Here is a 21,167-nt window from a genome sequence, read left to right as displayed (position 1 = left end):
TAGGATTCAGCTGCTGTTAGGTCAGTGTGTCCTGTCCTCATCCATGATCTGACGATAGATGGGGCAGACAAGCTGGAGTTTATAAACCAGGCCTGGGTAAGCCTGGAAGGTGAAGCTCCCTTCTCAGGAATATGCTCACTTGGCTTTGGGGTTTGGCACTGTACAACCAGGGGGAGGGGGAGAAGGCAGACAGCCAGTTGGCAATCACGAGACCTTAATGGCTTTTACAGGCTCAGTTCAGTAGATAACCTTGCATGAGCTCCTCTAGTTGAAACTGAGCTCTGTGTTGTAGTCGAGCGACTATTCAAAGTGACAGTGGCACTGAAACAAGTGACTTACAACCAGTCCTTGCACTTACAGCTGTCACAGAATCCCCACTACCTGTAAATCGTGATTAGGGTCTGACCAGATGATCCTGTCAAGGTCTTGTTCCGAGTGGGAGCCAGGAAGTGGTCCTCTTCTGTCATAACCTGCCTGCCCCCTGGAACGACACCTTCCCTGGAGATCCATTTCCCCCCCCCCCCGAACCTTATATAAATAAGCTCTTAAAATCTGGCTCTCTCCCCAGGCCTCGGACTAGACCAGGGGTAGGCAACCTTGGCTCTTTTATGACTCGTGGACTTCAACTCCCAGAATTCCTGAGCCAGCATGGCTCAGTATGGAAACCTCTCCATTTCTCCTCAGCATGACTGGCTCAGGAATTCTGGGAGTTGAAGTCCACGAGTCATAAAAGAGCCAAGGTTGCCTATCCCTGGACTAGACTTAGTAGCAGGTCCCTTTGGGGATGACTGAGTCATAAGATGTTATTTTTCCAGAGGCTCGTTTTCTGTATTGTTTGTTTTCAAAGTTTTGTATTTTTCACTGTCAATTAAAAAAAAAAAAGTTGAATCTTGGGAAAGTTGTGTATTGTTGCTCCTGTTCTGTGTCTTTGTTGGAAAACCTTCCTGAATTATGAACTCAGACTGTATTTTGACATCTCTCTTTGCAAACTGTGAGATTCATTAAGTTGATGTTTTGTTTGGTTTGTTATCTTTATGGCCTTGAGGACATTCTTATACTAATCAGGCTGTATTGAAACTGCCTTCAGCCAGAGTCGTCTGGAAGGGGTGTGCGTGTGTGTGTGTGTGTGTGTGTGTGTTTAGGTTGGAAGCTTGCCAGCTAATGTGGGGGCATTTGGAGGAAATTTGCAACCATTAAAGAACTGTTTACATTGCCAGCTGTCTGCATTGCCTTTGTGCTGTGCCCTGGGTCATCACACCTACTAAGGACTAAAGAAGGATGATTGCAGAGCTGATAGTAGTTGCCAATCAACTACACCAACCAATTGTTTGTTTGTTTATTTATATTTTTACAATTTATATTTATACAACTGCTCATTTCATCCATGGGACTCTGGGTGGCTACAGGAATTAAAATACAATGCAATACAAATTAAAGAAAAATCAAATAAAATATATATATAAATAAAAGCTTCTGAGCAGGTCAGGTGCTGATTTATAGCCTCAGAGTAGTATTTAAATAATGACTTACCTCTGCAACATTTGTGTGCTCATCTATGGAGACAAATATCTTGTACAGCAGAGTTTCAAAATAATCTCCCTGAACTCTGTTCATCACAAATCCTTCAAGTGGAGGCACTGAAAAGAAAAGCTATGTTTTTAAGGATATTGTTAAGTATAAAAAGAAGTGCCATTTATCAAAGTAAGAATATACAATAGAATTCTTGCTTCTCTCTTTCAGAAAGGACAGAGACTTTCATAAGCGAATGAGATACAGTCACAGACTTAACACTTATTTTTCTACTTGTAACTTTACCAAATACAGGAGGTCCTTGACTTACAACCAAAATGAAGCCCAACATTTCTGTTGCTAAGCGAGGCAGTTATTCAGTGAGTTTTGCCCCATTTTACGACCTTTCTTGCCACAGTGGTGCTGAAGTGAATCATTACACTTGATAAGCTATTAACACGGTTGTAAAGTAAATCTGGCTTCTCTATTGACTTTGTTTGTCAGAAGGTCGCAAAAGGTGATTATGTGACCCCCAAGACATTGCAACCATGGGGATGTTCGCCATGGTGGCTAAGTGTGAAAAACTATCATAATTCACTTTTTTTCAGTGCTATTATAACTACGAAAGGTCATTAAGCGAATGGCTGTAACCTGAGGACTACCTGTATCAAATGCGTAAATGGGACATCTTCATCACGCACACATACTGTAGGCTCTTCAACATTAAAATTTTCATGTAAGATTCCTGTACAACAGGGCTCTTCAAATTTGGCCCTTTTATGACTTGTGGACTTCAACTCCCAGAATTCCTCAGCCAGCATGCCACAAGTCATAAAAGGGCCACGTTTGAAGAGCCCTGCTGTACAGTTATTGGCCTTGGACTTTATAGGTCTTTTATTACTGCTGTTAAAATTGATAATGAAGCAAAAGCATGTGCTCACATTTGTTTCTTTAGATTACAAATAGGCCACGGAGGGATATATATGGTGATGGGTAATAAAATAAGATATGGTTGGAGCAAGCATTATTTCCTCCTTCTCTTCGGTCTATGACTTAGGATCAGTCAACAAAGCTAAATTATGGAATATACAGCCATATCAAAGTAAGTCTTTCGGCACACAATGAAACCGAGATCTGGAATTCAGCATCATTATGTCATTAAACTATTCAGTCAATTGTCCATAGTAGTGGGTCTCCAACCCCTGGGCTGTGGCCCGTTTGGAACCCAGCTGCACATGTGGTGGGGGTCCGTGCTTGTGTGCGCAGCCCCACTTGCACAAGCAGCAGGTGATCACTCTCGCACGGTCAGCTCCATTTGTGTGAGTAGGTGTGTGTGCCTGCCTCTTATACAAATGGAGCTGCATGCGCGAGCACACTCGCCCACTTCTTGCGCGGAACCATCCCCTCTCCCCCACCACCACCACCGCCAGTCCGCAAAGCCAGAAAGGATGGAGGCTGCTGGTCTATAGAGTTTCTCAGTCATCCAGGTTATAATTGTCCCAAAGGAGTTTTTTAAAAGGCAACTGGGCTTCCTTTGTTTTTCCTTGAAGACGTGTCGCTTCTCATGCAAGAAACTTCTTCAGTTCTGACAGCTCAGTTCTCCAGTAAGAACTGAAAAAGCTTCTTGGATGAGAAGCGAATAGTCTTTAAGGAAAAACAAAGAAAGTCCAGTCGCCTTTTGAAAAAGCTCCTTTGGGATATTAAGTCAGTTAAACTATTACATGTTTAATTGTATCAGTATACTGAACAGGTTTCTTTTAAAAACAGTTATACACACCTGCTATGCAACTGTCATCGGATATTGGTACATCAAGGTAGATAAACCCCTTGTTATATAAGCCTATGGATACAAAAAAATAACCCCATTATCGTAACAGATTCTCATGTAGTGTCTTCAGTCTGTTGTGCTGAGAAACAAAGAAAGTGAGATTTCAGAAAATGGTACATGGGATACTGAGAGTTATGTTCACATTTTTCTCTAATTCAAATTAAATCCAGTTGCTCCTTTGAAAATTAATCCAAATTACTGCATGCATGGCACAGCATTGCATAGAGATGCTATTAAGAAGGATACATCTGTGGCACAGATCTGAGAGACCCAAAACTCATTCTCTAAAGCAGTGTCCTCATTCTTGGCAACTTTAAGATGTCTGTTTTTTAAGACATCTTAAAGTTAACTTTAAGAATTCTTTGATTTGAAATCCAAACATCTTAAAGTTGCTAAGGTTGAGAAACACAGCTCTAAAGTATCATTCTTTAACATGATTCTTTCTTCAAGATTGAAATTAATAGACTAGGAAACATGTACACACACACACACACACACACACACACACACACACACACACGTTGCTTTTTTGATGAGAGATTTCCTTTGAACATATTCAAATGAAAGTTCCAAAGCAAAAATGGCTAGAAAGTTATAACTGCAACTTTATCCCTATGCATATTTGCTTAAAACATGCTTCATCAAAATCCAAACATGAACATATCTGAACAAGAATTAAATGTACATTTCATAACTGTACAAAGAGCTTGGAAAAATACAAACATTTTAGCTGAAAAAGTATCTGCAATAAAACCCTGCTGTTTTACAAAACCCCTGAGAGGGGTTATGTCCATTATTTCTAAATGCCTGTTAAATTGTCAGTTATGTTATTTGCAGCAATTTGTTATGTTATGTTCATTTGCATAATTATCTCATTTGGAGTTAATTATATCATTATGCCAATTGCTAGGAATGATGTGAAATTAATATAAATTTAATTTCCTTCAGGAGGATGCCTCGACAGAAATCTGGTTAACTGCATTCAAAATCCACTGAACTGATTTTGTTAAATTGTGGTTTCACTGTTTATCAATAGTCACACATATTTGTGCTAAACTCTCAAGTGTTATACAAATAATTTTGTTGGTTCTGTGTGGTACTCAAATATTTCAGACAGATTAAAATTTGCAAGTAAATTCCAGCAGCATGATTCAGATGATTGAGACTCTTATTCCATGAGCTGGAAGAGTTTAAATTATTAAGGCTATTCGCAAATATAACCCAGCAAAACTATTTTCCAAATTGAGGGGAAATCCCAAATACCTGATTCAGCATTAGGATCATCTGTTCTAATAAAGATACAGAATAACAGAGTTGGAAGGGACCTCAGAGGTCTTCTAGTCCAACCCCTGCTCAACTGGTTGCCCAATCTGTTCTTAAAAACCTTCAGTGTTGGAGCACCCCACAATTTCTAGAGGCAAGTTGTTCTACTGATTAATTGTTCTCACTGTCAGGAAATTTCTCCTTAGTTCTAGGTTGCTTCTCTCCTTGAATAGTTTCCATCCATTGCTTCTTGTTGGCATTCAGGTGCTTTGGAGAATAGTTTGACTCCCTCTTCTTTGTGGCAGCCCCTGAGATATTGCAACATTGCTGTCCTATCCCCCCTCGTTCTTCTCTTCATTAAACTAGACATACCCAATTCTAGCAACTGTTCTTTATATGTTTTAGCCTCCAGTCCCCTAATCATCTTTGCTGATCTTCTCTGCACTCTTTCTAGAGCAGTGTTTCTCAACCTTGACAATTTTAAGGCATGTGGACTTCAACTCCCAGAATTCCACAGCCAGCAATGCTGGCTGTGGAATTCTGGGAGTTGAAGTCCACATGCCTTAAAATTGTCAAGGTTGAGAAACACTGCTCTAGAATCTCAACATCTTTTTTACATCGTGGCGACCAAAACTGGATGCAGTATTCCAAGTGTGGCCTTACCAAGGCATTGTAAAGTGGTATTAATACTTCACGTGATCTTGATAAAAAAGGAAAACTCATACAGAGAAAGGCAAATGCCCAAATTATTCTCTACTCATTGATTTTATCTAACATGGGAGTTTTCCAATCTTTTAACTTAAATCTGTAGCAAAAACAATATGCAAGAATTACTCTTGTTTGGAAGAAAAAAAAAAACCACATAACTCACTGTGAACAACATTGTAGTCTAAGACTCCAGCAAGCTGAGGACCTGAATCAATGATTTTATCAACTGCAGATTTTTCGCAGGGAATGCATATCTAATGAGAAAAGTGTGTATTAAATAATGCATGCATAAGGTGTTAAAATTATTTGATGCAGAGTGGGAAACGAAGAACACAATCTATGCCTATGCTGAGAACCCACTGTTGGATTGAATGCTAGAATAAATTTTTCACTAGAAAAAACTATCATGTTAATTCAGGATCACTTAATGAAATTGTACTTTGTAGGAAGGTATAGATAGATAAAAGATTCTTTTTCAAACACTACACAATTAGTTTATGAAATTAAACACAAGCCACAGCTTATTACTGCTGTAATTTTCAAGCAACTTTATCACATATAATTCACCAAAAGAAAAGTTGCTGATCGTAACAGCCCATGTTTTTACATTCATGGCCCGGAAGTGGAGATAAACCCTTTAGCAGTCCACCTGCAAAGCCTAAATCTAACTGAACTGCAAAAAATATTTTATTTATACCTTAATATCATCCTCTGTGATATAACCGGCTTGTACCACCCACCAAGCTTCAATGGCAATTTCTACTGGTTTCATGGGTAGCAGGTCACGGGCAGTTTTCCTTCTAAAAAATTTCTGAAATGATTTAAGAAGAAATTATGTTTTCAAATGCAGAACACTCAAATCGTTAAGCATACTATCCCTTCCCTGATAAGATTGTCCTTATCATTCAGCCTTGTTTCTGACTGGGGAATTCTGGGTATTGAAGTCCACAAGTCTTAAAGTTGCAAAGTTTGGAGACCTCTGGTGTAGACTGAAAGTGAGCAACTGTAGTAGGTTCTGGTTCGTATTTCAGTTTCACCCACATAAATCTTAAGTTCTTTTTAACTGAAACTGATGCATCCGTCTGAGAAAAAGTGTTTACCTTTTTCATAAGCCAAAGACAATGATAATACATAGGGAGAGGCCATTTACCAATCATAGGTCTACAGAACCTGCAAAGTAAGCCTTGCATTGGGATACCCCCAAATTCACTGACCCCTTTGTGAAGTTTTAGATTGGTCATCGGCTCCCAGACATTCTCTGAAAATAATTTATTAAACACTGCTTTAATTATTAATGATGATAATACAAACCTTTATAATCCCTTCAACCCTTGAAGCTGATCCATGCTGGAGGACCCTGTCTTTGTTGGTCACGTTAAATGCCCTTTTCTCCTTACTCTACTGCAGTGGTTCTCAACCTTTTTAATGCCGCGACCCCCAACCGGTCGTAAGTCGAGGACTACTCAACCGGTCGTAAGTTGAGGACTACTCAACTGGTGCAGCACCGTTTGCAGAATGGGACTTTTGACGGGCTCAGCAGGGCAGAGAGAGCCTGGACAATTCCTATTGGCTTTTAAAAGCCAATAGAATTAGACTCTGTTCAAGAGAGTCTATTCTATTGGCTTTCAAAAGCCAATAGAATAAAAGGGAGTAACACAGCTAAAGAAAAGGGGGGGGAAATGGTGGACTGTGTTGTTTGGCGACCCCCGTGAAATGGTCGTTCGACCCCAAATGGGGTCCCGACCCACAGGTTGAGAACCACTGCTCTACTGTATCATACATGGGACTTGCTATCATCATCGTTAGAGAGCTCTTCTTAGCCAACATTGAAATAATTTTATTAGCTGCCAATTCATTTTAGGATGTACAAGTAATCCTCAAGTTAGAACTGTTCATTTAATGACCGTTTGAAGTTACGACGTCACTGAAGAAAGTGACCCATGACGGTTTTTCACACTTACAAGTGTTGTAGCCTCTTCATGGTCAAGTGATCAAAATTCAGACGCTTGGCAACTGACTCATATTTATGACAGTTGCAGTGTCCCGGGGTTATGTGATCTTTTTTTGTGACCTTCCAACAAGCAAAGTCAATGGGGAAGCCCAGTTCACTTAACAACCGCGTTCCTAACTTAACAGTTGCAGTGATTCATTTCACTGTGGCAAGAGAGGTTGTAAACTGGGGCAAAACTCACTTAACAACCATCTCAGTTGCCAACAGAAATTTTGGGCTCAGTTGTGGTCATAACTCAAAGACTGCCCATAGCTGAAAAATGCAGAGGTTTACATTCAAAGCCGTAAGTGAAAGAAAGAAAGCTTTCCACATGCTGAGACTTATCAGAAGCCCTTTCCAGGGAAACTGAGCAAGCAATAACTGGGAGGGTTTTTTCCTTTTTCTTTTGATGGCTTCAGAAATCTCTCTAAAGCAAGGCATTCATTTCATTTTCCAAGCTGTCTCGGAAGGTGGAGATCGTTTTGATTTCCCATAATTTTAAAGATTTTCAGCCGAATTGAATTCGCCTTCCTGTTGGAGCGCTTTCATTTCTGGGAATGTGATTCAGTCATACATTTATAATATTGTATGACCAGTGCTATAGCGTTCTTTTTATTTTCAGCGTATTCTGTTGAAGGGCAGGGTATACTTTTTAATCAATAACTATATATCAGTACTGTGCAAAAGGATGGCAGGATATTTACTGCCATATTTACTTTCCCTCCAGAAACTGAGGAAAAGTAAGACCAAAAAAAAAATGACCCTTGTAACTTGGCAAAGGCTACAGATGACCGGATGCAAACAGTGGCAAGCCAATATTTCATAAACTGCCAACTGTAACCTGCCAAAACAAACTGTCCTTGATGGCAGAGCCTCATAACTCACCAAGTCAAAGAACTGGAAATCTGCAAGCTTTTTTTTTAGGTTGCAAAAAAAGCCGGCTAGGCACAGTATGGGCGCTCAAAAGTATGAACATACTTGTTTTAATATCAACCTCTAAACAAGAGGTCAATAGTAGGTCAAATGGAGAAAACAGAATACATACTTTTGATGACCTACATTGGTTCATCAGATCAATATACTGGTTTCTTCCTATGCCAAGAAGCCTTAAGCCTGGGGAAAAAAAAGAGAAATCACTTAAAAACAGAATTATATTTGGAAACTTATTTTGAGAGAAAATATTACTAATATGCAGCATTGCTGCCATTTTTTTTGCTCAGTAACAAAAAAGGTACCCTTAAATGGGCAAAAATAGTAAATTTATCTGAACAGTTTCATTTGTCATTGAATAACATTCAGTTGAAGATAGTCATTATATTCTGGTTGGCTGAAAACGAGCATTTTGTCTGGAATTATCATGCATTTTTAGCATGTAATCTAAACATCAGTTAAGTTCCTCCTTGATTCAAAAGTTATATAAGAACTTTATCTGAAAGACATCTATGTTTGAAAGCAGTCACTACTGAGTTGGAACAAAGAAGGCCTTCTTAATTATCCTACAACTGAAAGATTTCAAACAAGATATATATGTAGCAGCTTTTATCCAAGATAAGCACTATTTTAAAAGCTTGTCCTGGAATTCTGAGCTTTTAGTCCAAGTTCCATATTTGTGCATTGGAAAGGAGAATGGGTATATCTGTAAAAACATTTATTACAAGTTATAGCAATCTAAATAGAATATTAAATAATCAGAAAACTAAACAAAGACAGAAACATTACTCAGAGTAATTGCTTTAATGCTCTGTTAACAGTTAACTCTGTTAAGAGCTATGTTATGGACTGCAAAATGACTACACTAGAACAACCTAAATAATCTAAATATAATTATTATGGCTTACAGCTGAGAAAATAAACAACTGTTTAGCAGTTCTGTGATATGCAGAACATTTATTTTGTTAACTTTCTCGATGTTATTCTCTTATCACTATCTCTTTTGTTCTGTTTTCAGATGACAGATTTACTCTCTTAAACAAGTGTTACAATTTCAAAAAAAAAAAAAAAAAAAAAAGAAGGAACTATCAGGCAGCTGGGCTTTGGAAACCAGCAAATTCTTTTGAAAAAAAAAAAGGCATTTATTTAACCCATGTAAACATAATGTAAATTTATACTTACAGTCTGCAGCGGTAAAATTAGGCAATGAATCATAACTTTTTTCACTGTTCATTATGTCCTTTATGGAAAGAAAAAAAAAATGCAAGGTCAGTTTCAATGACTGTACTTTTTAAGCTTCATAGCTGTATACTGATGCTGCATCAGTACGTACTGCAAATCCTAAGTCTTATATTAAACCAGGGGTCTTCAAACTTGGCCCTTTTATGACTTGTGGACTTCAACTCCCAGAATTCCCCAGCCAGCGATGACTGTCATGATGTATGGCCATAATGGATAGGCTCCATTATGATCGTATGCTGAGGACTACCTGTACTTATGCAGCTCAAGGGGTATAATGTTCCCCAATGTGTAGCAGTAATCTAAATAAAAGCGAACACTAGACATGTGTTTCCAGTAAACATTACTTTGCAATAGAAGGAAACAGTCTATTTCTTTTCAAGTACTTCTCTTGGCTTACCTCCATTATTCCTGTGTAATATGAAAAAGGTGTTATCCTCAAGCCCTTCACCATGATATCGGACAAATGGTAGGGATACAACATAAGATGATCTCTGCTATATTTTAATAGATCCTCGTAGTATTTGCGTTCATCTTTCTTAATGTGCTTAACTGGGGAAGAAATGAAATGTTAGAGCAGTCTTCTTAATTTAGTTAATAGTGTAATCCCTTTGGGGGTATAAAGACGTCAATGCAAGATGGCTTACTTGCACACAAATCTGAACAATGCTCTATCTATCCACATAAGTAAGAAAGTCAAAACAAGACAGAATGACTGTTATACTTAAACCTGTGGCCCAGTGGGAGAAAAATTATATTCTTAATTTATTATTAAATTATTTATTTATATTTCATCCATATGAACTGCCCATCTCTCTCAAAGACTCTTAATACCCTATCTCTCTGTCTATTGCAATATTCAAGATTATTTTCCATAATGCTAAAAATGCAGAGTGTAAGACGTAACAATAATGTGGAGAGAATTAAGATCAAAACCGGAATTAAATTCCATAATTTAAATACTTAAACCATTAAAATGAAACTATTGTGCCATACAATAGTTACTATAACTCAGAATTCTTCTATGTTTGTGCTGGCCAAGGATGATGAGAACCAAAATCCTCGACACCCAGAGGAAGCCAGCAACATCTTTGCTCAGAATTGAATTTTTATATGGGTTTTGATGTATACAATGACATGGGGAACACAATTATCTAAGATGTGTCCGTCATAGGTGCAAAATGGTTTGAAGTTTTTAGATTACTGGCAGAGAGATGTGACTTTTCTTTCACCTATAAATAATCAATATAGAATTAACCAAAAAGTCTTGGTAAATAATTTTTTGCTAATACTCAGATACTAGCATCTGGTGGAATGCAGAATTAATTAAGAAAGAAGACCAATCCAAGGAATTCAATGAATATCACTTTTATCTTAAAAACTTCCAGAGTATTTATTTAAAGTATGTGTCTCATCCATTTTGCTTAGATTTGAGACTGTTTACAAATACAAATGTTGGAGCTATTTCCATCTACATTTATAAAATTTGAACAAAAACATCTTGCCCTCAGCTCCTCCTATCATAGTTTATGATGTTTTACAGAAATTTGTAGGAACTGGTATATTTTCTTAATCCTCCTTCTTAAATTGGGCAATGTACTTCAGCAACAAAAAATCTACTGTAGATCTTTTTTCCAGCATGGCCAGTATGGATAGCACAGTAACAAAATATTTTCCCTTTCCCAAATCTGTACTTCTTTATTCACCTAAGTTATTTCGGTACCGAAGTTGATTGCGGATACTGTACAGCACAACCTGCTTTTCATATTCTCGTTGTGAGTTTCCAAGACCCTGTGAAGCAAACAAATCACATTAATTAGGATAAGCTACTAAAAATTTGATGAACACTCAGATGTTCAGAGATTAACATCCACTCTTTCAGCTTGAAAGCACCACTCATCTTAATGGCTTAATTTTCAACAAAGATGCATGATTGACTGGTAGTAAAACAAAAGTATTTTAATGTATTTTTACGCAAAATGATTGTTGTAAATCTAAATGCTAAAAAATGATTAGAGATTTTCTTCCAAATAGAATCAACTCTTAGAATCAATTTGCATGTTATTTGGGGGAAAAACAGCTGCAGAAACAGTTACTGGAAAGATAGTTTATTGTTATTGAGGCTGGATACAATTACTCCCCATTAGTCTCATGAGGGTAAAATCTGTAAGGATCTGGTACAGAACTTGTTGTGAGCACAGATACAATTTTGAGAATGGAATCAGCATGAATCTCAAAACTGTAGTGGTTTCTAGCATTCAAATATACATAGTTTTTATTTAGATATTCAATTTCTATAACCAGCCATCTCACCCAATGTCTTAATACAACACACTGTATCAATGATATATCAAACATATCATTGAAAAATATCAATATTGCAGACCTGCTTTTGAGTATGAAACAAAGTACTTCATATGCTCTTTGTAAATGTCATTACTAAATCTTGCCACTGTCTACCCATGTATTCTTGAGGGCAGTCTGCATCTGAGGCTAGTGAAAAACAACATACCGATTGTAGTGCAGCATTTAAACTGAAATCAATAATCTAATTTTATAAGGAGCCAAAAATGCAGAATGAAATTTATTATTCATTATATTGGAACTATGGAATGAAGAATTGGAATATCCAATCTTGATAAATCAATGGATCCAGATTTTAAAAAACACAAAAATATATGATTTAAGAATGAAATAGGGGGTACCTTGCTCAATAGCAGTAACTGTGAGAGGGACCTCGGAATCCTAGTGGACAATCACCTAAATATGAGCCAGCAGTGTGCTGCAGCTGCCAAAAAGGCCAACACAGTGCTAGGCTGCATTAACAGAGGGATAGAATCAAGATCACGTGAAGTGTTAATACCACTTTACAATGCCTTGGTAAGGCCACACTTGGAATACTGCATCCAGTTTTGGTCACCTCAATGCAAAAAAGATGCTGAGACTCTAGAAAGAGTACAGAAAAGAGCAACAAAGATGATTAGGGGACTGGAGGCTAAAACATATAAGGAACGGCGGCTGGAATTGGGTATGTCTAGTTTAGTGAAGAGAAGGACGAGGGGGGACATGAAAGCAGTGTTCCAATATCTCAGGTGCTGCCACAAAGAAGAGGGAGTCAAGCTATTTTCCAAGGCAGGACAAGAAGCAACGGGTGGAAACTAAGCAAGGAGAGAAGCAACCTAGAACTAAGGAGAAACTTCCTGACAGTTAGAACAATTAACCAGTGGAACAACCTGCCTCCAGAAGCAGTGAATGCTCCAACATTGGAAGTTTTCAAGAAGAGACTGGACAGCCATTTGTCTGAAATGGTATAGGGTTTCCTGCCTGCGCAGGGGGTTGAACTACATGACCTTCAAGGTCCCTTCCAACTTTACTACTACTATTATTATTATTAAATCAATTCATTATAAAATATAATTTCATAACTATTGGAACTCTCAGAGAAAGTTTAGAAAGTGTTGAGCGTTAGGTATTTTCTGCTGGAATTGTATGACATTTGATATACAACTTTATTTTTGTTTCAAATCATGGCATTTGTGAATATACTTTGGGAAAGAAATGAAATAACTAAAGATGAACTATATCTGTATTCTGAAACATGGACTTTGTCACTTCATGAAGGACTTTGGCTCTACCAAGTCTGGTGCTGACAAAGAGTATAATCTTAAGTAAATGAAAACAAACTTCTTGATAATAAGAAATGGATTCAGAATATGAGGGTTTTTTTCATTTTTAAAAGTCTTTATGTTCTTAAAAATCAAAATTCAGATCTTAGTAATAAGTTTAAAGATTAAAATTAATTTTACCTCAATACAAAATAGACCATATGTGTCTTTTTCTTTTTTGTGAGTTTCCTTTTTTGGTACACTATTTTAATTACTTTAATGTTCTTTTCTCACTCTATTGTCATGTTTTGCTGGTGTTGCATTTGTTTCTATTTCACTACTAAAAACACTAAGACAATTATATTTAACACTAACAATTAATTAGGATGGTAATAAGGCACTGATATGAATGATATAAAGTTACCAGCTTGCAAAACAAATGCATACAATTCTGCCATAAAGAGATTATAACGGCATTGATCGTAACTCTTCCACATCACGTGTGTTAGATTGTGCACAAGAATGCTCATCTCTTTTAATCTGTGATGCTGGGAAAGGTGGAAGAAAAGAGGATGACCAGCAATAAAGGGGATGGACCCATATACAGTGGTGAGGATGACAGGTGACTGAAAGACCAGGTGAGAGACCTATCATGATGGAGGGACTTTATCTATGCGGTCGCTAGGAGCAAAAAAATGATCTTATGGCACAGAATCAACAGCACTCCAATCAATCAGAATAGAGCTGGAAGGGGGACCTTGGAGGTCTTCTAGTCCAACTTCCTGCTCAAGCAGGAGAGTCTATGCCATTTCAGACAGGTGTCTGTCCAGAATTTTCTTAAAAACCTCCAGTGATGAAGCACCTACAACTTCTAGTTAGCCGCAACACTTAGTAATTTCAAGTTAGGTCTGCACAACTCGCTAACCCATAATTGGCTTAACCATACTTTACTGACCTAATCCCATTCTTAAGGGATCTTAATTAATAACGCTGTCTGCGCAGACTACTTAATCTAAATGTGAGCTAATCACATTTTAATTTAGAATGTTCTGTGAACTCGGAATATGGTCCTGTGCAGAGCCTCAGGTAACCTTGGAGCTGAGGAGACATTGAGAGAAAGTCGTCCATGTCCACCTAAGCTTGAGGAATGGAAGCTCCTGAGCCCATGCCTTGGTAGTCGAAGATCGTGCCTTCTTTTCAAAGTAAAAGGGAAGTGGCGTTCGGATTAATGAGGCCCTAAGCAGGCAATGTGTATCAAACCTGGCACCTTTTAAGACCTGTGGACTTCAATTCCCAGAATTCCTTAGCCAGCAAGGAGGACGCAAATGGCCACGTGCGTACCTGCCCTGGAACAGAGTCATTAACAGGTGCTGGGCTTGATCGGCATTTGCCTTAGCCTCCTCGGGCTGCACCTCGCCCCGTTCCCCGCCAACGGGTCCCATTGCTCGGAAGAAAGGGGAACCGCAGCCCTCCCGCGTGGGGGCGAAAAGCCCGAAAAGGCTGCGTTACGTCGGTTAGGAAGGAGGAGGGGCAGAAGAGAAACTTCCAGCATGAACAAGCAGCGGACCCCGGCTCGACTTCTGGCTCAGCCTGGAGTGGGCTACGGGCAGCCCGAGGGGTCAATTTCGCGGGGAGTCGGAGGGGCGTTGCTGCGTATGGGTGCCGAGAGGGGTCAGTCAGTCAGTACCTGCTTAACGCTGGCGGGGAGACGGGCCCAGGGGTAGTTTTGGCGAATGTGAAACTCCACGTCCACATTCATGGCAGGTTCCCCGGGATGGGGCGGAGCGAGCAAGGGAGAACGGACGGAGGATTGGCGGGCCCCAAGTCCTCTTCGCGGCCGCCTCAGCCCCGCTCCTGAGGGGAGGCTCCGCCGCGACCCAACGCAACTGCTCAAACTTGCCTTCCGCTCTCCCTCACCGCTTCCGCGTTGTGGACGCCGGCCGGCCCGCCCCTTCACCGTGCGTCACTTCCGGCGCTGAGGCGAGCCGAAAGGCCTGAGAGCGCGTGACGGGCGAGATGATAAAGAATGCGTGCGGCGGATCCTACCTAATGAGCGATTCCGTTAGCTGTAATAGTTCCTTGTGTATAAAAGAAAAGGCATATTTTTTTGCTTTATGAGAAAGAATCCTTGAGAAGCCGAAAAAATGGGACCGTTGGACCGTTAGCTTACAACCTGATCTCGGTGAAACTACGATTCCCGTGATGCTGGGCGCATACTCCGCCCTTTTATTTGTGACGTAAGAATGGAAGGAAGGCGGAGTCTAAATATTAACCTGAATGGCCTTATTTCATCTGTATGTATTTCTTGGAGTATAAATCCTATCATGCTTCGATGACGGTTATACGGTCTGTCGGGCCATTGAAAACCGACAGGAGGCTTATTGCTCTGTTTGGGTATTATGTTCCTATGCCAATAGTTTAAAAAAAATAATTTTATGATTTTCCAAAGCGCCTGAAAGCAGGACAAGAAGCAACGGGTGGAAACTAACCAAAGAGAGAAGCAACCCTAGAACTAAGGAGAAACTTCCTGACAGTTAGAACAATTAACCAGTGGAACAACCTGCCTCCAGAAGTGGTAAATGCTCCAACACTGGAAGTTTTTAAGAAGAAACTGGACAGCCATTTGTCCAAAATGGTATAGGGTTTCCTGCCTGAGCAGGGGGTTGCACTAGATGACCTCCAATCCCTTCCAACTTTGTTGTTGTTGTTGTTGTTGTTGTTGTTGTTATTTCTATGGAGATTCTCAAGTCACCCAGGTCACGGTTATCCCCAAGGTGCTTTTTCAAGAGGCAATTGGATTTTCTTGTTTTTCTTTGTCTTCAGCTCTGAAGACAAGAAAAGTCCAGTTGCCTCTTGAAAAAGCACTTTTGGGATGTGATTCTATGAAATAATTTTTTGAAAAGCCAGTTAAAGTGCAAAAAATCACAAAAGCTGCAAACGCAAGGATGAGCTAGACTAGAGAGCAAGTGTTCTGATGGAAAGGTTGATAGTTTTTTTTTATTTTTTTGCTGTTCATGGAGTTTTCCTCACTCTGATATAGGCACATGTGCAAAATTAGAATGACTTAGAAGACAAAAAGATTTGCTCTTTGAATATTATCTAAGAATGACTGTTTGCAAAACCATAATTAATGGCTTAAAAAGCTCAGTGCCTAAGTCCAAATCAAGCAAATTGTTTTATATCTTATTTTATGTTGTATTGCCTAAGCCAATATACTAAATCCCAGTGAAATTCATTTTGGTTTTGCATATTTTGTAGGTGTGTGCCTTTGAGTCAAGTCTTGACTTGGTGATTGCTTGGACAAATCCCTGCAATTTTCATGGCAAGGTTTTTTTAAAAAGTAGTTTGCCATTGCCTCTTTCCTAGATCTGAAAGAGAGCGACTGGCCCAAGATCTGCAAAAAGGGATAAGTAAAGAATCATGAGGTGTCTCAACATCACAAAAATACTACCATTTAAATCTTTGCATTAAAGATCAGGAGGAAGTGCATAAGATGTGGTTTGCATCATATCACCAACTCTGTTCTGGGCATTGAATCCTGGGACGGAAATTAACTAATTAAAGCATGTCCAGAGAACTGCACAATAATAAAGAATCCAAAAGAAAAATTTAAGGATAACAGTGGGAGGCATTGGGTATCTTTTGCCTAGAGACAAGAATGCTACAGTACAGTGAAATACGATAACAGAGTACAAATGTCTGAATGGGTGTTATGTAAAACCAGGACAAAATTGTTCTATAGGGCAGGACAAGAAATGTCAAGGAGGTAATTTTGGCTGAACAGCAGAAAAAAATCCTACAGTAACGGTAAGAACTCTTCAGTAATAAATCAAAGAGGTAGTGGACTCTCCTTTGTTGGAGGGGTTCAAGGATAGCTGAATGGCCATGTCAGAGATATTGCACTTGTGCATATGGTTGAAATAGATAATCTCTGAGGTTCTTTCTAGCCCTTACATTCTGTGATATCCTTGCTGCAAAAATCCATTGCCTTATGCCAGTGATGGCGAACTTTTTAGAGACCGATGCCCCAAAACCACTCCCCCACCCGCTCCTGCTCTGCCCCCACCTGCCCCTGCCCGGGCCACCCACAGCCCACTATAGCAGATCGTGCAGGTGGCCCAGCAGTGCCATGATGGCCACGCCCTCCGCCCACGCCCCACAGCATCATCTGCATCTGATGGGGCGCAAAGCTGGGGTCTTTGCCCAGCTGCCATGTCCTTGGCTGTGCTGCTCCGTGTGGGCTGCACCCAGGGGCAACTCTCCGGGGGGGCTGCTGGTGAGAGGGCCATGGGGGGAGGCGGGGCTGAGGAGACAGCGCACGTGCCCATAGTGAGGGCTCTGAGTGCCTCCTCTGGCACGCATGCCATAGGTTCGCCACCACTGCCTTATGCTATGCTATAATCACATCCCAAAGTTCTGATCTGACTATGCCATGCTAAAAATCTGAATAGCACTTATGCAGGATTTTGCTATGTTGATGTGCTGCTCACACTCCATTTTGGCTGATCCACATTAATCTCAGTTCATTCTATGAAGGCTGGACTGGGAATGTTGCTTTCCAACCTGCGGCTGTCTTAATATATTTTAATATGCACCAATAGCAAAATAATTGGGAAGGTTAGCCACAAAGTACTGTATAAAGCACTTCATTTGTGAGAAGCAGGAGCATGCTGGAAACAGGTTGCAGCAACGACATGGATTTTTGCGCCTGGATTTCTAACTTGCCTCCAACCTGAAAAGTCTTGGGCAAGCTTGTGTGTATTTTCAGCACATATGAGAATCTGGTGGCGACAGTGAACGATTACAGCTTTGGAATGTAAGAGGAGTAGATGAATTATGAAGAAGACCATCAATGAATGAATAAGGTGAATAAAAATAGGTCCAGTGAGTATCTGGTAAATTAAAAGAAAGGGGAAGATTGCAATTGATTTAAATGAGGCCCTGATCCAGCAGATAGAATTGATGAATATGTGGCCAGGAAGTGAAAGGAACAGGAAAACAGAGAAAGTCATGACTGGACAAAGGAGAAGTGAGAAAGTTTAATCAATAAAAGAAAGTGTTACAAAGCACATGTGTGGAGGTGGTTGAAACAAGCAATAGAAAAGTGTTAGGGAGGCTTGGTTTAAATTAGATTTAGCTGTGTTTTCTTATCTTTCTCTTATCTCTTACCTGAATTTTTTTGGATTAGTATCCCTTAGTTCCTTTCTGCCCTTTGCATAATGTTGCTTACTCAGGAAGGGGATAGCATGATGGAGATGTAGGTATATTTTGGAGCAACCCAGTTTTAGGTGGGAAGTGAAACTTCTTGCTTCCGATTGCTGCTTCCGATTTCAAGAATCTTGATGTGCAGCAGTTTATTTTTAGGACAGCTACAACCCTCACATTTCCCCATTTTGGAGCTATGCTGCAGTCATGCTCTGCAGCTGTTGCTGCAGCTGGTGAAATGTGTAAGTGATTACGGCAGCAAGAATAGCATATGCACAGTTCTGGAAAAATGAGGAAGAAGTGATAAGTAAAATCCTGGACTGTGCTGAGATGGACAAATTAACAAAAGAGATAAAAGAAAAGGAAGACAAAGTACTATCTAATATGGAACAAGTGGTATGACTGGTGGGAGACTAGAAATAATAGAGGAGAATAAATGTGGAAAGGTCAAAAGTGGAAAATGTGTGTATAATGTATAGTAATAATAATATGTATGAAGGAAGAAAAATGCAAATAAGAAACAATGGGGTAATAAGGACAAATATCCTAAAGAAAAATAAGGGGGGGGGGGAATGTAAATAATAGAAGATTACCGTTATGAAATCACTGTTTAAAAAAAAGGGGGATACTGTGTGTGTATGTGTGTGTTTTGTTTTGTTTTGTTTTGTTGGTTTAAAAAAAAAAGAAATGTGCAAGTGATTGATGCACACTAAAAGATGAGGATAAGCCATTAGAAGTGCCAGTATAGTAAACACTTTTGGAACACGTCCAGCTGCAGAGTCAGTCTAAAGCAGTGTTTCTCAACCTTGACAATTTTAAGGCATGTGGACTTCAACTCCCAGAATTCCACAGCCAGCAATGCTGGCTGTGGAATTCTGGGAGTTGAAGTCCACATGCCTTAAAATTGTCAAGGTTGAGAAACACTGGTCTAAAGCAATATGTTCTGGTTGGACTGCTAGCATAATGGTGTTGAAAACTGGCATGCAATAATTTATTAAGATGTATAGCTTGCTTAGGAAGTAGTATGTAAAGAGCAATACATGTGTTGCATAAGCTACAAAATATTTACAGCACACAAAGCACTTATTAGACTTTTTTCTTCATGAAACTGATGTTGTCAAGGGCTGCAATTAGGGCTACAATTTTCAGAAGTCCCAACCAGCTTGGTAGACTTGTATTCTCAGTATATTTTAGAAGTGAGCAGTTTGGAGAAGGCTTAGTTAGGTTGGGACAGTGGACAGCCAGTTTCAAATCAAGGCTATGAAGCCTTGGTCCAAGTATCTATCTTCCCTTACAGGAGAATATGAACAGAAAATGGAGCTCTGGTGTGAACTTCCTTGAGAAGCAGAGATCGTCCTCTATTTACAACGCTTCGTTTAGTGACCGTTTGAAGTTATAACAGCACTGAAAAAAGTAACTTATGACTGTCTTCCTACACTTACGACCATAACCATATTACTAATATAACAACTGCAGTTATTCACTTAACAACCGTGGCAAAAAAATGTCATCAAATGGGGCAAAATTCAGTTAACAGCGGTCTCACTTAGCAACAGACATTTTGGGCTCAATTGTGGTCATACATTGAGGACTTCCGTAAAAATGAAATGAAAAGAATCATCCTATATACAGTTATGTACGACTAGAGTTGGGACCAGAATCTCCATTGCTAACCAAGGCAGTTGTTAAGTGAGTTGTGTGCTGGATTTAACTGGTTTAATTTTAACTGATTTTGCTAGAGTTGCTAAGCAAATCACTGCAGTTAAGTGAATCACACGGTCATTAAGTGAATCAGGCTTTCCCCATGGACTTTGCTCATCAGAAGCTGACTAGGAAGGTCACAAATCTCTAGCCATTCCAGGCCTCCTGTCTAAATGCAGAATTTATATTTCTCGAGCGTTGATGTGAGATTCACTAGCTATAGGATGCTACTTTGTGGCTCCAGCACCCAGCCTTTGGAAAACTCTTGTCAACCTCCAGCATTGATTTCCCAATAGTTAATACAGTATTGCAGGCTAACTCTGCTCACTGCCAAGAGTTCAATTCTGACCGGCTCAAGCTTGACTCAGCCTTCCGAGGTCGGTAAAATGAAGACCCAAATTGTTGGGGGCAAGATGCTGATTCTGTAAACCACGTAGAGAGGGCACTATGAAGCGGTATATAAGTCCAAGTGCTAGTGCTTTTGCTATTGTTAGCAGTGAAAGCAGGAGACTGTCATGGCTCCATCGGAGCCTGATTTGGAGGAGAGGAGGAGTTGGGATTGGGACTGTCCGACAGGGATGACACGTCTCCCTTGCCATGTTTGGAGAGGCCAAGAGCTAAGGATGATGCTGTCTCAGGCCCCTCAGGCACTGGGGGAGGTGGTCATCCAGATGGAGAGCTGCCTGCCTTCACAGACCCAGGGGAGGATAGGCTGCTGAACGGCAGTGGTGCTGATAGGCAGTAGATCTCTGACAGGAACAGCTGCCTCCTCCACTGATCCAAGGTCACGGAGATCTGAGTGTAGGCAAGCTCAGAGAAGGGCTGCAAGGCTACTCGGCAGAAGGTCGCTCCACCCCTGGAATGGAACACCTGGAATGGAGTAACTTGAGAAGCCATGGAGAGTTAGTCTTTGCCAGGAACAATTATTCAATTTGGATTACATTCCCCCGGCTTTGACTTGTACCTTTTTCCCTTGCTTCAAGAACTGCCATTTGTCTTATTTATTTATTTATTTATTTATTTATTTATTTATTTATGAGACTTATATACCGCTTTAAGTGCAAGCACTCTCTAAGCGGTGTACACCAGTAAGCAATGTGTGTGTGTGTGTGTGTATATATATATATATATATATATATATATATATATATATATATATATATATATTTACATTGCCCCCAACAATCTG

The 21,167-nt window shown here is 39.8% G+C and overlaps 1 protein-coding gene across 2 annotated transcripts in view; it reads right to left on the bottom strand.

Annotated features, from left to right (window-relative positions):
* Positions 1-15,530, bottom strand: part of FAM91A1 (family with sequence similarity 91 member A1) — a 41,280-nt gene extending 25,750 nt beyond the window's left edge. The window contains exons 1-9 of one of the 2 annotated variants that reach the window (XM_039359796.1): positions 14,760-15,530; positions 11,174-11,258; positions 9,868-10,019; positions 9,411-9,468; positions 8,344-8,411; positions 6,006-6,119; positions 5,472-5,562; positions 3,287-3,349; positions 1,531-1,637 (exon numbers count right to left, since the gene is read on the bottom strand). In XM_039359796.1, coding sequence (XP_039215730.1) covers positions 1,531-1,637; positions 3,287-3,349; positions 5,472-5,562; positions 6,006-6,119; positions 8,344-8,411; positions 9,411-9,468; positions 9,868-10,019; positions 11,174-11,258; positions 14,760-14,831 — 810 coding nt within the window. In that variant the 5' untranslated portion in view covers positions 14,832-15,530. Of the gene's footprint in view, positions 1-1,530; positions 1,638-3,286; positions 3,350-5,471; positions 5,563-6,005; positions 6,120-8,343; positions 8,412-9,410; positions 9,469-9,867; positions 10,020-11,173; positions 11,259-14,413; positions 14,710-14,759 lie in introns of those variants that run through there. The other variant, XM_039359798.1, reaches the window with a different exon arrangement.
* Positions 15,531-21,167: the final 5,637 nt, after the last annotated feature.

This window comes from Crotalus tigris, unplaced genomic scaffold (assembly GCF_016545835.1).
Source record: "Crotalus tigris isolate CLP2741 ecotype Arizona unplaced genomic scaffold, ASM1654583v1 scf7180000019137.2069052, whole genome shotgun sequence".
NCBI classification, from domain to species: domain Eukaryota; kingdom Metazoa; phylum Chordata; class Lepidosauria; order Squamata; family Viperidae; genus Crotalus; species Crotalus tigris.
This window is presented reverse-complemented; position numbering and strand designations above follow the sequence as displayed.